Source organism: Heterocephalus glaber, unplaced genomic scaffold (assembly GCF_053883595.1).
Source record: "Heterocephalus glaber isolate CG9 unplaced genomic scaffold, H.glaber_assembly_v1.0 deba00001460, whole genome shotgun sequence".
Classification (NCBI taxonomy): Eukaryota; Metazoa; Chordata; class Mammalia; order Rodentia; family Bathyergidae; genus Heterocephalus; species Heterocephalus glaber.
This window is the reverse complement of record NW_028258307.1, coordinates 8,119,574-8,136,113: the sequence shown is the minus strand read 5'-3', so window position 1 is coordinate 8,136,113 and position 16,540 is coordinate 8,119,574. Positions and strand designations below refer to the sequence as shown.

General features: G+C 39.8%; 1 protein-coding gene across 2 annotated transcripts in view; it reads left to right on the top strand.

The window, feature by feature from the left end:
- Window positions 1-16,540, top strand: part of Piwil2 (piwi like RNA-mediated gene silencing 2) — a 70,105-nt gene that overhangs the window by 8,036 nt on the left and 45,529 nt on the right. For both annotated transcript variants that reach the window (XM_004848299.3, XM_021261239.2), the window contains 5 exons: window positions 21-131; window positions 5,203-5,320; window positions 5,946-6,070; window positions 8,414-8,494; window positions 8,804-8,917. In XM_004848299.3, coding sequence (XP_004848356.1) covers window positions 21-131; window positions 5,203-5,320; window positions 5,946-6,070; window positions 8,414-8,494; window positions 8,804-8,917 — 549 coding nt within the window. The remainder of the gene's footprint in view (window positions 1-20; window positions 132-5,202; window positions 5,321-5,945; window positions 6,071-8,413; window positions 8,495-8,803; window positions 8,918-16,540) is intronic.

Below are 16,540 nucleotides of genomic sequence, written 5' to 3'. Positions count from 1 at the left end.
TTTTAATTATTATTTCCCAGAGAGCACTTTGTGAAGCAAGGATCAAAAGGAACACCTCAATCTTTGGGACTGAATCTCATCAAAATACAGTGTCATAATGAAGCAGTTTATCAATATCATGTGACTTTCAGGTACTTACAGCTTTTCTATTGTTCATTTTCTGGAGGACAGGAATGATATATTTCCCCTGGAATGACTCATTACCATTCTGCATAATTCCTAGTAAGCTTCTTCATGCAGTTATCCTTGTGCTCAGATCCTGGCCAGAAGTTTAAGGTTAACATTTTTTTAATATATATATACATATATATACATATATATATACACACACATATATATACACATATATATATATATATAATTTTTTTGTTTTTGCTTTTTGTTTTTTGATTCAGGGTCTCACTATTCAGTTTAGGCTCACCTTGAACTCACTATGTAGCCAAGACTGGCCTCGAACTTGCTGCAGTCCTTCTACCTCAGCCTCCACAGTGCTGGGATTACAGGTGTGCACCACCATGCCCAGCTCTAAGGTTAATATTTTTGGATGTATGTTTTTAGCTGTATTACCAATTCAGAGTTTAACTTAATAGGTACAAGTTTGTACATGAAGCTAGAAGTGCATTTAATGTAAAATTAATGAAGCTTAGTTCAAGGCCTTTTGCTTGCTTGAGTCCCTTATATGCCTTTTTGACTTATTTTGTGGGTATAATTTTATATACTTATTCTTAATCTCCCTCAGAGTGGAAAATATCCCACAAAACTGGGATCTTTCCCTACCTGTGTCATTGTAACCGAAGTTGACATCTCTCCAGTGACAGTTTAGGGTTAAATTTGAGGGTGGTTTTTATACCATTTATTTATTTATTTATTTATTTTTGGTTTTTTGAGACAGAGTCTCACTTTGTAGTCCAGATAGGTCTTGAACTATGTAGCCCAGCCTGGCTTCAAACTCACAGCAGTCCCTTTGCCTTAGCTTCCTGAGTGCTGAGATTATAGGCATGTACCAAATGCATTTGGGTATTATACCTTTTTAAGATAAATTGTAGGGCTGGGGATTAGCTCAGCAGCACAGTGCCTGCCTGGCAATCACCAAGTCCTGAGTTTTTTTTTTTTGGTACCAGGGATCGAACTTGGGTCCTTGTGCTTGTAAGGCAGGCGGCGGAACCACTGAGCTAAATCCCCAGCCCACAAAGTCCTGAGTTTGATCCCTGGCACCCCCCCAAAAAGATTAAGAAATTGTATTAGTTTGTGTTCTCTTTGTAAGATCCTGAGGGGAGGGCCAGAGATTTAGCTCAGTGATCCCGGCTCCTGCCTTGAAAGTGCAAGGTCCCGAGTTCAATCCCCAGTACCAAAAAGAAAAAAAAGATGGAGACAAACTCAGAACACTTCCCTGTTCCCATGATAATCACTGCAAGTGTGTAGACCCCTGGCTGAAACCAAGAAAACCTATCCAGCCTACAAGCAAAAAATTGTTGCTTCTCAAGGTGATTCTGACTCTGACACAGACAGTAGTCAAGAAGAAAATGAAGTGTCAGAGCGTACTCCTTTGCTTAGGCCTTTAGCCTCTGTCAGTGCCTAGTCGTTTGGGGCTTTGTCAGAGTCCCGCTCACATCAGAACATGACAGAATCTTCAGACTCTGAGGATGATCACAACAAAGATACTGACACCACTGAGGCAGAAAATGAAGTGAATGAACACAGTGTTGTGGTCTGTTGCAGCCTAATGGTGAGTGGAACTGCAACATAGCAAATACCATGTGACTTTCAAAAGGTGATGAGTTTCCTTTAAAACATTTATTTAGGTGTATAATTTGATTCTTTGCTCCTTTTAGAGATTTTGGTAGAAATAACTTATTTTTTAGTGTTTTGTTTAATTACCAAAACAGGCTTTTATTTGGCACTTATCTGCAGGACTGTACTTCATTTTACTAATAAGTAATAACAGACTGGTGCTGTAACTCAGGCATTGAGAGTGAAATATAGCCAAAACATATCAATATAGCTTGTGATTAAGACTTAGATCACAGTATGCAAATGTTTTGTGTTTCACACATGAAATCAGTGTCGTGGCCATCTAGCATGAGCTAAAGCCAGTGCTCACACCTCCCTAAAATCACTGAAGAATGAGTTGGAATATGTTCTGGTATTTCCCCAAGTTGCCTTCATTTGTGAGAAGCAAAGGTGTTTTACCATTTCTCCTCCTATCAGCACCACATAGAAAACTCAAAGCTATCTTTTTCATTTTTGTTTCCAAGCAGTCTTATCCTGATAGGAAAGGTCTGTAACTAGTGCAGATTTCAGAAGGGTTAATACTGTAGTGTTATGGATATGATTCAACAGGTAATGTCTTTGGATTTAGCAGATTTCAGTATTGTTAAGGGTTTTGTGTTGTGTCAAAGCAAAAAGAAAATGCTGCATAAAAATACTCAATTTCAGGGCATGGGATTTAGCTCAGTGGTGCTGTGCCTGCCTCGCAAGCACAAGGTCCTGAGTTTGATCCCTGGTACCAAAAAAAACAAACAAAAAATACTCAATTTCAGCAACTGTTAATACTCAGATCATATACCTCTTTAATAAAGAGCATCTTACACTGCTAACTTATATACAGAGGAAACTGTTCAAGTAGTGGATTTGAAAATAAGTGCTATGTTTAATAGAACTAAAGTATTGAAATGATGTATTATGCAAAGCTATATTATACACCATTGTAACTACGTAGAAATTATAGAAATGTATAATCAAACTGCTGAGAATTTTATATGGTCTTATATGAGGGGTATTTGAATGTTAATAAAATTTTCCACTTTAAAAACTAGTAAATGTTCTCCTGTACTGTTACCACATGGCTTTATATGCAGACTGCTATAAAGGTATATTGATTGAGGTAAGATAAACACATACCAACTCAGAATTTTATATAAAGTAAATTCAAGATTTAGGTTTCCTATGGAAAAAGACTATAAAAATAAAAAAACAAAGTTAAGACTGTGGCTAAAATTATTCCAAAAATAAAGAAGAGCATGTGTTATGATAAAAAACAGTAAAGATATCCTTAGTGATTATTTGGTACCTCTAAAAGATTAAAGGAATCAGGGAGAACATAGCCCAGGAGAAATAGTGAGTGAATCAACTACTCATTTTAGAAGTGGTTTTTTTTGGTACTGGGGATTGAACTTGGGACCTTGGGCTTGCGACGCAGGTGCCGGAACCACTGAGGTAAATCCCTGGCCCTCCCGGCCCACATTTTAGACGTTTTAAAGATTTTTTTTTTAAGAGTAGGAAAATTTATTGGGGAATAGGAATGTGGAATAGGAATAGTTTCTGAGAGACAGGAGGGGTCCCAAGTGGGTTGCCCTAGAAGTTTTTAAGGTTGAGAAAAGGATGATAACTAAAGAGGACTTTACTACAGGTATGAAAGGAGAGCTGACACATATATATGGCAGGGGAAAAGAAAGTACCAGAAAAAAGGATGAAGTAGAGCCCCTAGATGTTGGCCTGTTGTGGAACATATGTAAGGAGAGTAGAAGAAATGAGTGTTAGAGAGGGGAAGTTAGGCATGGTGGCGCACGCCTGTAGTCCCAGCACTTGGGAGGATAAGGCAGAAGGATCACTGAAAGTTCAAGGCCAGCCTAGGCTACATAGTAAATTCAAGGCCAGCCTGAACTACATAGCAAGACCCTGTCTCAAAAAAAAAAAAAAAAAGTTTGATTTTATGAATGACTGTTGAATTACCTCGTTTTTTTTTTTTTTAGTCTATCTTCATGCATTTGAATGTACTTGACCCTTTTTATCTTTGGATTTGTTCAAACTTTGCAGTTGTAGAACAAGGTTGTGTGTTATTGTGACATAACAGGACAGTCCATTGTATAAAGTAGTTGCTGGACATTTTCTTTAATTTTAATTTTTATTAGTACATGTTGCAGTATATAATGATTATATTCATCTTGGGGAGTTGGTATATGTACATAACACATTTTAATTCTTTCTAGGTCTCCTCCTTTCTGCTCCTTCCCCCTCCTTCCAGAGTTTTTCTGAGCTACGGTATTTGTAGCAGTGAATCAATAAAAAGTTGAAACTCCCATGAGTGAAAAGTGGTTAGAGTAAAATCCAGTTTTTAAGTTGTTTTTTCCCTGCTCCCACCTCCCAGTACTGGGGAATGAACCCAGGGCCATCATACTAAGCTACATCCCCCTCCCTTTTTTTTTTTTTTTTTTTAAGAAGGAAAGGTTTATTTTGGCTTGCAGTTTATAGAGGTTTCAATCTATAAAAGTGGCTCCAAGGCAGGGCAGCAAGCAGAGAAGCAGCTCATGGCATGATTATCAGGAAGCAGAGAGCACAATCCCAGCCCTTTTATTTTTTATTTTTGAGACAGTTTTGCTAAGTTACCACGTTGTCCATGCTGGGCTCAAACTTGTGATTCCCCCTACCTCAGCCTCCCAGAGTGCTTGGATTATAGGCATGCACCACTACACCTGACTAAAAACCTGTTTTTAAAAAATACTTTTTTTTAAAAAGTGCAGATTTCTGAAGACTCTAAAGCAGGGATTGGCAAACCATAGTTGGTCCGGAGGTCAGACATGGTCCATGGCCTGTTTTTGTAGCAGTTTTATTGGCACACAGCTGCACTCATTAGTTTATATATTGTCTGTTGCTGATTTTGTGCTACAGCATCAAAGTTGCAAGACAATCTAGCCTGCAAAGCCTAAAATGCTATCTGCACCCTTACATAAAATGTTTTCATATAGATTTAAAGTCTGGACATGGTAAGGCAGTGGTCCTTAGGTGTTGGAATTAAGGGTTTTTATTTTCTTTTCCATTTTTTATTAATAAATTTTATTTTATCCCATTCCCCCCTCAAGCCCCCTCCCCTCCCTTATTTTCTTTTTCTTTGCTTAAATTTTCTAATGTTTGTCTATGAGCAGGTATCCTTAAATCCACTTGGTATTTTTAGTCAGCTATATAATTTTTAATATGACCACTAGGTGGAGCAGTTTCAAACGACTGCTTCTTTCACTTACCTATTGTACAGATAAGAGTAATAAAGATTGCTGAGGCTGCTTCATTCTGCTCCTGGCCAGCTCTCATTCTACAGAGTGTATTTCTTTTCCACCTTCAATAAATGTAAATCCTCACTACCTTTAAAAAACAAGAAGATTGCTGTTTGAGCCCAATTGAAGTAAAATTCTCTTTATTTTTTTCCAGCCCCAACATAGAATGCAAAAGCATGAGGTTTGGCATGTTAAAGGACCATCAAGCTGTCACTGGAAATGTCACTGCTTTTGATGGATCTATTCTCTATCTGCCTATTAAGCTTCAACAAGTAAGAACCAATGGGGGGCCAGGGATGTAGCTAAATGGTTCTGCCACCTGCCTTGCAGGCACAAGGTCCCCAGTTCGATCCTTGGTACCAAAAAAAAAAAAAAGAACCAATGGGAATTGTACTTTGGATGAAATCTAAGAGTGCTTTTATGTTTTTAGTGGTGGGAAACCATGGACATCCTGAACATTTGAATTATGTCTTCCTATTTGAAGGAAGGTAGATTTTTGCAGAACTGAACCTAACAGAAATTCTTCTGTTTGAGTTCTTCAAGAAGGACTTTCAACAGTGTTTGAAAGCCTTTGACTTGAGTGATAAAAGAATGGCTTAAAATTTCAACTTCAGGGCTGAGGATTTAGCTCAGTGGCAGGGCGCCTGCCTCATACGTGCAAGGTCTTGAGTTCGATCCCTGGTACAAAAAAAAATTTCAACTTCAAATGTTCTTGGGTTTCTTTTACCAAATAATTTCTTAAATCCTAGTTGTCATGCTGTGATTTTGCCATTGTAGGCAACAAAGTGAAGAAAAAAGTAGAAATTGCATTTTGAGCTATTCTAGTGTTCTCTAGAACACAGATTAGATTATGACTTAATTTCTTTGTCATTTCTTTTTACTTCTGTTATTTGTTAGGTTCTTGAGTTAAAAAGTCAAAGGAAAACTGATGATGCTGAGATCAGCATTAAGATTCAGTTGACAAAGATCCTGGAGCCTTGTTCTGACTTGTGCATTCCTTTCTACAATGTTGTTTTCCGACGGTGAGAAAACAGCTGCAGTCTTACTTCACTTTAACTTCAGTTTTGTATTTGTATGAATGTTCTTCAGGAAGCGTGGATGGCATTATATACAGTGTATATGTCTAGATGAATGTGCCAGTGTTCTAAAAATAAATGAATGATCTTGATGCAACTTAAAAATTATCTCACAAAAGCTGGGCATGGTGGAGCACACCTGGAACTCCAGCACTCAGGAGGCTGAAATAGGAGGATTACCCAAAGTTTAAGGCCAACCTGGGCTACATAGTAAGTTCAAGGCCAGCCTGAATTACTAGTGAAACCCTGTCTCAAAAAACAGCAAAAAATTATCTCACAAATGCTGGGCATGGTGGAGCACACCTGGAACTCCAGCACTCAGGAGGCTGAAATAGGAGGATTACCCAAAGTTTAAGGCCAACCTGGGCTACATAGTAAGTTCAAGGCCAGCCTGAATTACTAGTGAAACCCTGTCTCAAAAAACAGCAAAAAATTATCTCACAAGTGATAAGCCAGATTCAAGTATATGAAATTAGGTTTGGAGGTAGCTGGGTAGCAGAATGGGTTCCTTTGAATTAGTTCAGACAATTTCAAAGCAGATGTTTATACTGTGTATTAATTGTGTTGTTATTGAGGGGATTACTCAAAGAGGTAATGTGGACAAGTATTTGTTGGGAGAAATTTTCCAGTCCCTTAAAATTTTGAATTATAGACAGCTCATAATTGGGTAGCTTCTTTTGAGATTCCCTAATTTTCTTATGGTTGTTATTCCTGAACTACCTCCTACGTAGTAAAACAGAACCTAGTAAACTGAACTGCCAGGAAAAAACATAATTCCCTTTACCAGGCTGTTACTCACAAACATGGAAACTGGCTTTGTTGTGTTCTGTTTGGTTAATGGTAAAAAGTAATATAAATTGAGCCTGGGAAATAACTCAGCATTTGATTAGCTAATAAGTAGGAAAAGCTGCAGTCACTTATCCAAACAGCCATTTAGGTTTATCCGCTCAGGTTCATTTACTTGCTGCAGACAAAATCAAAGGAGGGCATTTATTTTGGTAAAAAGAAGGAAAGGGATTTATTCAAAGCTAGCTCCAGGAAGACAGAAGGGCCTGTTTGCTTCAAATCACTATCTCACCATGTCCAGCAGGTCGGTAAGGGCCTTTTTTTGTTGTTGTTGTTACCGGGGATCAAACTTGGGACCTTGTGCTTGCGAGGCAGGCACCGGAACCACTGAGCTAAATCCCTGTCCCTAAGGATCTTTTATAGTAAGGAACATGGGGAAGGGGAACATAGAGAGATAATGCACATCTCCACACTTGCTTTATCACTTCTAGCCATCTTTAGCTCCCCTTTCTTTTTTGGGGGGGGCGGTTGCTGTGTAGTTAGGGCTGATGGTGAACTCAGGCCTCAAAACTCATGGCTATCCTTCTGCCTCAGCCTCCTGATTATTGGGATTACAGGTGTAAGCCACCACAACTGGCTTCCCCTTTCTTCTAGAAAGGAATTTGAGCTTTGTTCTCCTGGTGCCAGTATGTGTATATTCTATCACAGCTATTGGGCTGATGAGAGGAGGGGTTTTGGTTATGTGCTGAGGCAGAGGAAGTTTGGAGCAGTTATTTATTTCTAAAAAGAAAATCTAGCTTTTATTTATTTTTAAAATTTTATTTTAATTAATTAAAAAAATTTTTTTTTCTGAGACAGGGTCTCCCTATGTAGTTCAGGCTGGGTTTGAACTCACTATGTAGCCCAGGCTGGCCTTGAACTTGTGGTGATCCTCCTGCCTCAGCCTCCCAACTGCTGGGATTATAGGTGTGCACCACACTTAGGGCTTCAAAATCTACCTTTTAAAATTCCATTTTGATATGCCAGTTACAATACTCCAAGATAAATGCTTTGATCATTTTTTCCTTTTAGTAAGATTATTCTTAACATAAAAGCTATATGTCAAAAGATAGAAATATTTCTGATCCTTTAGACTTCCAAAGGAAACCAAGAGTAATGAAGCTTAATTTTATCTGGGTCTGTTGGCATACACCAGCATTCTGGGAGCCTGGAGCAGGAGAATTGCAAATTCGAGCAGAGCCTGGACAACTTAGTGAGACCTTACCTCAAAATTAAAAATGTTTAAAAAGGGCTCAGGATATAGCTTAGTGCAAAAGCCCTGGGTTTAGTCCCCAGTACACACACACACACACACACACACACACACACACCCCATTCTAAGGCTAGGGATGTACTCATTTGTAGCTTGTCTGTGTAGCAAAGTCCTGGGTTTGATCCCAGCACTACCAAAGAAACAAAACAAACAAAAAAACCTCATTTCTTCATTCCTACTCTTTATTTCAGGGTAATGAAACTTTTAGATATGAAGCCTGTGGGGAGAAACTTCTATGACCCTACAAGTGCTATGGTATTACAGCAACACAGGTTGGTGGATTTTTTCCCTTCTTAAATTTTGAATGCTCTGGAAAAAAATTTTTCATTGTTACTGCTAAACTTAAGACAAAAATTTCAACAGTTTTTTATGGAAGTGAATATAGTTTATTAGTTAAATTTATTATAGTTTAGATTTTTAGTAAACTTACAGCACTGCTGGTTTAACTTAGTTATATCCTGGGGCTTCCTCACTGTCGGCAGGAAAGGGCAGTATCAGTTCTTAAGCATTGTTTCAGATGGGGAAATGGAAGTTGGTGTGTTCCTTTAGAACTCAAAGGTAAAGACCACTGCTCTCTTCAGATTGCAGATCTGGCCTGGCTATGCAGCTAGCATCCGGAGGACAGATGGAGGTCTTTTTCTGCTAGTTGATGTCTCCCATAAAGTCATTCGGAATGATTCTGTGCTGGATTTCATGTGAGTGAATGGTGGGATCTACCTTTAACATGCTTGTTATTTTCTGAAAAGTTTAGTGGTAGCTGGTCATAATACAGGTTAGACAACTGTTCTCTTGGTGTTTTGTTTTTTAGCAGAGCTAGGGATAGAGCACTCTACTACTGAGCTATATCACCAGCCATCTGTTTAGATTTTTAACTGTAGAATGGACTAAGGGATTTAAATGGTGTGTGCTCTTGTCCCTAGGTCCTATTGAGATGGGCACTCGAACAAACATCTGGTATGTTTTGAGGAGTCATATTTCCTGGCTGGTCTAAATCAAATTAGATGCAGGTTTGAGCTCGTGCTCTCCAAGACAGAAATCCTGTGTCAGGCATCCCCTGATTATGTCACATATGGACTGTGGGGATGTATATGACCCTGGTTCTTACACAGCAGCAGTGCCTGGCCACTAAGGCCCAGAGCATGTCCATAGCTGGGAGACCCCTGTAGCTACTGTAGCCACCTCTGTCTCCCGTGCTTCTTGTGTTCTTATGGCTCCCTGGGAATAGCAAAAAAGCAGTTACTTTCTCGAGCTCAGAAGAATTTGATCTTTAGACACGAGGCAGCTTTCCCCTTCCTTGTCGGAAATGGTTTGCATACTTCTAACAGGTAATGAGCCCACTAAGGCTTACCAAATAAGATTAAATGCCATATGTCACTGTTAAGTTCTCAGTAATTCATTTAATGACCCTATGTGGGGAGACCCCCAGGATTCAACATCATCTTAACTGCTGGCTACTCTGTGGCTTGTTGGATACTGCTCCCCTTCCCCTCAGATGCCAGGCCTATTGCTCCATGGTTGTTCCCTTGCTTTATGCACAGTATATCTTCTAGCATTTTCCTGAAGAAGGGTGCATAGGAGGAAATTATTTTGAGGCCATGTTTGAAAATGTCTAGTGTACCTTAGATTAGGTGTAAAGTTCTAAGTTGGAGATATTTTTCCCTCAGAATTGTGATGGCATAGCTTTCCAGTGTCTCTGCTTTTAGATTTCCTGTTGAAAAATCTAAAACCATTTTGATTTCTTTTTTTTTTTTTTGGTGCTGGGGATCAAACTCGGGTCCTTGCGCTTGCATAGCAAGCAGTGAAACCACTGAGCTAAATCCCCAGCCCAGCCATTTTGATTTCTGATTCCGGAGTATCTGTGTGTCTCCCCTCACCCTTGCACCTTTAAAATCTTTACAGTTGTTGTTACTTCAGGGTCTTGAATTGTGATTTGTTTTGTATTCCTTTCTATATATATTAGGATTGTATCTAGAATGAGTTTCTTTATGTCTGAAGGAACTTCCTGCAATATGTCATTTAGTGTGGAATCTGGGTGACAAAATTCTTTCAGATTTTATTTTAAAATGGCCTTCACCTTGCCTTGTTTTGTTTTTTGCAGTCTTTGATATTGAACCCAAGGCTTCACACTGAGGTACACCCCATCTCTTTTTATTTTTTATTTTGAGACAGAGTCTCACTGAGTTGACCAGCTGGGCTTGAACCTGCAATTGTTCTGCCTCAGTCTGTTGGCAGGTATTTTCTTTGAAGACTTTGAAACTATGCCATTCATTATCTTCTGGCTTACATTGTTTCTTTTGACAAATCAACTGCCGGGGTTACTGGTGTCTTTCTTTTTTTTGAGACAGGGTCTCCCTGTGTAGCCCAGGCTGGACTTGAAATCGAAGTGATCCTCCTACTTCCTACCTCACCCTCCTGAGTGCTGGTATTACAGGCGTATGCCACCATCCCCAGCTACAGCTGTCTTTTAAATTGTTTTGTTTTTTAAAAAAATTTTATTTTAGAAGTTTCACTATAACATACCTAGTTGTGGTTTCTGTTAAAGAAAAAAATCATGACACTTGTTAAAGAATGTTAAAGCAAACTTTGTTTAGGTACCATTGCACGGGGTCTTGGCAGTAGAGGAGAGAGACTGGGCTCAACTCTGAATATAACAGGGAAAAGTGGGAATTTATAACCAAGGAGCATGACTTTCCAAGATGTTCGGTAATAGCTGTTCATAATACAGGTTTGACACTTTTCTCTTTGGATTTTTTTTTTTTTTTTTTTTTTTTTGGTGTGCTGCAATTGAACCTAGAGCCTCGTAGTGGTCAGTGAATGGAAAATTACTAACAGGAAATATTAGGAGTCGGGAGATTCTGGCTAAATAGATCTAACAGGATTCTTGCTGGAGGCAGGCCTGGGGATCAGAAGCCACCTTTGCAGATGGTGAGGACTCTCATCAGTTATGGAAGGTGATCAGATAGGAAGGGTGGGGATTCTGGCTAAACCAACTTAGTAGGATTCTAGCTAAAACTGGACAATAGGGTGATGAAATGGAAGCCCAAAAGTTAAAGCTTGATTGGGAAGAGGATTCAAAAGAGTTTGGTCAAAGAGAAGATCATCATTTCCCATTATTTATACTGCCTGGCCATTGTATAGTCCTCTTACTGAGAGTGGGCTGAACTCCCTGACATATCTCTATTTTGGGGTTTTGTTTTTTATTTGAGATAGGGACTTACTATATAGTTCAGGCTGGCCTTGAACTCACTATGTTGCCTAGGCTGAACTCATGGTGATTCTCCTAACTCAGCCTCCTGAGCTGATATGCCTCTAAAGAATAGAAGATGATGAAATGATGGATGTCACTTCTGAGAACAGATGATGAAAAGATTATCTTCTGCCTGGAGGGCCGTCTCTCTCTGTCCTTATGTCACTGACCCTGGGGGTGCCCAGTTGCCATGCTGTGGATTAGCCCTGTGGAATGGCCCACCAAAGTGCTGGAGGCACAGCCTGCTTCAGTCAAGCCCTGACATGCTGCAGCCAGGTTGAAAACCTTGCCTGCTGCCTTGAGAGAGCCCTGGCCAGAGGCACCCAGCTAAGCCACACTGAAATTTCTGATCCATAGAAACTCTGAGATAGGAAACCTATAAATATATAAATAAATGTAAATAAGGTAATATATGATACATGTATCAATGTATGTGGTACATATTTTTCTATTTGGTGCTGGGATCAAACCCAGGTCCTTCATAATCTAGGCACCATTGAGCTACATCCCTGCCTCCTGGGCAATCCTTTTTTCTTTTCTTTATTTTTTATAAATTATATGCGTTTTTATTTTAATAGATACTTTGAAATGACTCTCCAAAATGCCTGGACAATTTACCCATTCTCCTCATATATTTAAATGTAATGTTCCCTCTATCATAAGAACTGGATTTTTTTTTTTTTTTTTGAGACAGGGTCTCACTATGTAGTTCAGGCTGGCCTTGAACTCACTACGTACCCAGGCTAGCCTCGAACTCATGGCAATCCTCCTGCCTCTGCTTCTGGAGTGCAAGGATTACGGGTATGGGCCACCATGCCCAGCTATAAGAACTTGATATTATCAGTCTATTTGGTCTTTGCTAGCCAATGTGAAAAGCTTTAGCATTGTTGTTTTAATTTGCATTTTGAACTTGGACACACTTGGTTGCGCATATATTTTTATGTTTTTTAATGTATTTATCTTCTTATATTCTTCACCCGCTTTTTTTGTTTTGTTTTGTTTTTTGGTACCGGGGATTGAACTCGGGTTCTTGTGCTTGTGCAACAGGCGGCGAAACCACTGACCTAAATCCCCGACTCTCTTTACCCACTTTTGCGGTTACTTTTTAAAATTAATTTCAATGAGGTAAGTAAAAATTTTGGATACTGGTTTTGCCAGTACTTTTTTTGTGGTACTAAGGATTGAATTCAGGAGCTCTATGCTACTGAACATCCTTAGCCCACTCCTGCTCCCTTTTCTGAGAAAGAGTCTTGCTAAGTGGTCTAGGAAGAACTCAACTTTTAATCCTTTTACTTTAGCTTCCCTCAGTACTGGGATTACAAGGGTGTGCCACCATGCCCAGCTTGCCTGTACTTTTTTTTTTTTTTCTTTTTTCTTTTTGGTACCTGGGATCAAACTCTGGTCCAAAATTTTGCTTGTGTAGCAGGTGGTGAAACCACTGAGCTAAATCCCCAGCCATTGCCTGTACTTTTTAAAATAAATTTTTTATTAGTTGTTTCGACTTGTGTCTAGATGTCCCCCAAAGCCTCATGTGGTCATAGGCTATTTTGGAGGTGGCTGAATCTAGAGTGTATGATTGATTCATGGTAAGGCTAGGCCAGAGGGCACTAGGATTAAGGGCATGAGTGCTACCTGCCCTAAGTAGTCTGAATAATATAAAAGGGGCAGAAAGACACTGTAAGGTCTCTTATTGCTTTGCTACTATCTACCATGGGCTGTTGCCATTCTGCCACCCTGCCCGGGAGCCAGCTGATTATGGACTGAAACCTCTATGAACTGTAAGCCAAATAAACCTTTCCCTCTTTAACTTTGGGTGTCGGGTATTTTGTCTCAGCAACAAAATAAAAGTAACTAACACATTAGTGATTATTAATTTTACAAAATATTGGATTTCAATATGTATAGTATAGTTTGATCATGCCCATCCTCCATTACCTGCCCTTACATCCCTCTTTACCTCATTCCCTTCTTTTTGTATCATAGCCCCTTTCACTTTGATGTCATCTTTTTTAACTTCCATATGTTAGGGAGAACTGCAGTACTTGCCTAAGTCTGGGTTGTTTGGCTTAACATAATCTTAGTTCCGGGCTGGGGATTTAGCTCAGTGGTTCTGCTGCCTGCCTCAAAAGTGCAAGGTCCCGAGTTTAATCCCCAGTACCAAAAATAAATAAACAAACAAACAAACTGTCATGACTGGTAAGCTTATACCTTTAAAAGTGGAGGGGCAGGGATTTTGCTCAGTGGTGCTGCTACCTGCCTCGAAAGTCCAAGGTCCCGAGTTTGATCCCCAGTACTGGAAAAAAATAATCTTAGTTCCATCCCAATATGTATAATGTTCTTTCCATTGGCATAATGTTTTCAAAGGCCAAACATGTAACATACAACAGTATTTTATTTTTTAAAAAAAATTTATTGATACATTTTAGATATACATAATGATAATAGTCATCATTGGGAATTTGTACCTGTACATGACATATCTTGCTTCTTTTTTTTCCCATTCCCTTCTCATCCCTCCCTTTGCCCCTCCTTATTTACAAAAGCTTTGTTTCCATTTTTCCTTCTATTTTCTTTTTTTCCTGTCTCTTCCTTCCTTTCTCCCTCCTTTCTCCATTGCTCCCCTTGCCATTTAAACATTTTCTTCCCATTTCCCAGTATTTATTATGCATTTTGATCCTTATTTCCACTTTCAGTTTCTCATACCAGAGAAACAATAGCCAGCAGTAGATTTATGGTGGGGTAGTGAATAATCCTGGCAAGCCTGAACCTTTAGTTTTGAAGTGCAGGCTGGTTCCGGGCTATGAGGGTGGAACGTGATTTGTTCAACCTGCAACACTCCGTGTGTCTACTGTTGGCTTGAACTTGGCTCCCTGCTGACTTGAACTTGGTTCCTTGACCTCCTGCTGACTTGAACTCATTCTGCCTCACCCTGATGGAGCCACCCTGCAGCTGCTCTGAATTCTGAGCTCAGTTGGCCCCCCTCAAGATGGCTACCAGCTAATTGCCCCCCTCTCGTGGGGACGCTTGAACCCGAATAACTCACCACCCACTGCAGTCCTCTGGGTCCTCTGCTTTGTTCTACTGGCATGTTTCTCCAAGGAGGGCTCTTGAATCGCTACTCACTGCGTCTGCAGGTTTGAGCTGCCCTTTCCATGCAGTGAGGCAGGGCTCAGGAAGAAAGTGCTTCTTGCAATTTCCTCCTTCGTTGAATTCTCTCTCCTCCTTCTCCTGCTCTCCCTATGGGCTTCAGTTCTTGCTTCAGATCCTTGCTGGGTCCCAGGGACCCACTTCCCTCCTTCTCTTTCCCATGTTTCTATATTCTAGCATCTGGACACCAAATCTCAGAGAAACTGTTTCCTGCCATTGTGCCATCTTCCCCCATATGTATATTTTTAATTCCCTCTAGCAATCTCGTCTTCATTTTTGTGGGCCTTATTAAATCATTTAAAAATCTGTTTACTTAAGGGCTGGGGATTTAGCTCAGTGGTTCCGGTGCCTGCCTTGTAAGCGCAAGGTCCCAAGTTGGATCCCTGGTACCAAAAAAAAAAAAAAATCTGTTCATTTAAAATGTCAAAACATATACGTACTACAACTGGTTTATATTAATGGCAGTTATTATATTTGCAAGCACATAATTCTTTTGTTATAGGCACAGGTCTGTGTGCTTTAGAAAGTCATTTTGTTTCCTCAGCAAAGTGAGTTAGGTGCTTGTACTAACCCCATTTTCATATGAGGAACTGAGGCACAAAGAGGATAAGTATCTTGCCGAAATTTTTACAAGCTGTAATAAGTAGGAGCATGAAAGTTTAAACCCTGGTACTTTGGCTTCCAGGTCTGCTGTGAGTGTTGAGCTGACCAATCTCTGATGGCTTTTCACTTACTATAGTCTTTCTTTTGTTTTTCTTCTTTTTTTTCTTTTTCCTTTGGTACCAGGGATCGAACTCAGATCTACACTTGCAAGGCAGGTGCAGCGCCACTAAGCTAAATCCCTGGCCCCACTGCAGTCTTTTTTAAGGCAAGCTCTGCAGTACTAATTGCCCTGAATAGTCCTAGAGATTCTGTGAGGTAAAACGTAGAGTGGGGAGGAGTCTGTTGTTTCTCTACTTGCACTTTTCAGAACCTGATCTATTAATGTATGCTGTATGTCTCTAAGAAGAGGATTAATATGCAGAATAAGCTCAACTTTTTTGATTGTAATACTTTTTTCATCCCTCCCCCCCAAGCCTTGACAGGGATTCTAAGAATTGAAGGGGACACTGGCCCACAGGAAGAAGTCCCATCTCCTCTCCATTCATAATCCCTGATTGTCACCCTCCCCAACTTCCTCTGCTCAGAATGTTGCCAGTGCCCCTGCCCCAGCCATTTCTGCAGCACTTGGCTCCTTTCATTGGCAGCTGCCTCTGTAAACATTGATTGACTGCCTGGGTGTCTTCATATGTTGTATCTGAGTTCCCAGTGCTCTTTTGGTCACAGCTCAGTTACACAGATTACTTGAGAGGATATTCCCCTATCTTTCCATAGCTGCATCATAACCAGTGCCTGCCTTGTGATGGGCACTGATACAGTAATTTCTGCCTATAGCAAGAAAGAGCAAATGTAATTTAAAGAATGCTTTTCTGGTACCTCTTGCAGCCTGTATACTAGTACTGGTGATACAAAGTAACAATTATTTTGATGATAAAAATAGTTTACAGAATATAGTGAATTTCATTAATTTGTTTTTGCTGCTTTTAATACAATTTTAACTTTTCAGTATTGTTTGATTTTTATTTTTAATTTTTTGGTTATATTTAAAAGAAAAAGATGTGAGAATCTTCCCTTTTTTTTTTTTGTACTGGGGATTGATCCCAGACCTTTGCATTGAGCTGTATCCCCAGCCCTTTAAAATTATTTGTTTTGTTTTTGTTTTGAGACGAAGTTTCACAAAGTTGCTAAATTTCCAAGCCTGGAGTCAAATTTGCCCCAGCTTCCTCGAGTACTTTGATTATAGGCATCTGCCAGCATACCTGGCGCAGAGTCCGGTCCCTTAAAAGACACAGAAGCTGGTGCCTTCTGGTGCTGTTTAGCTGTG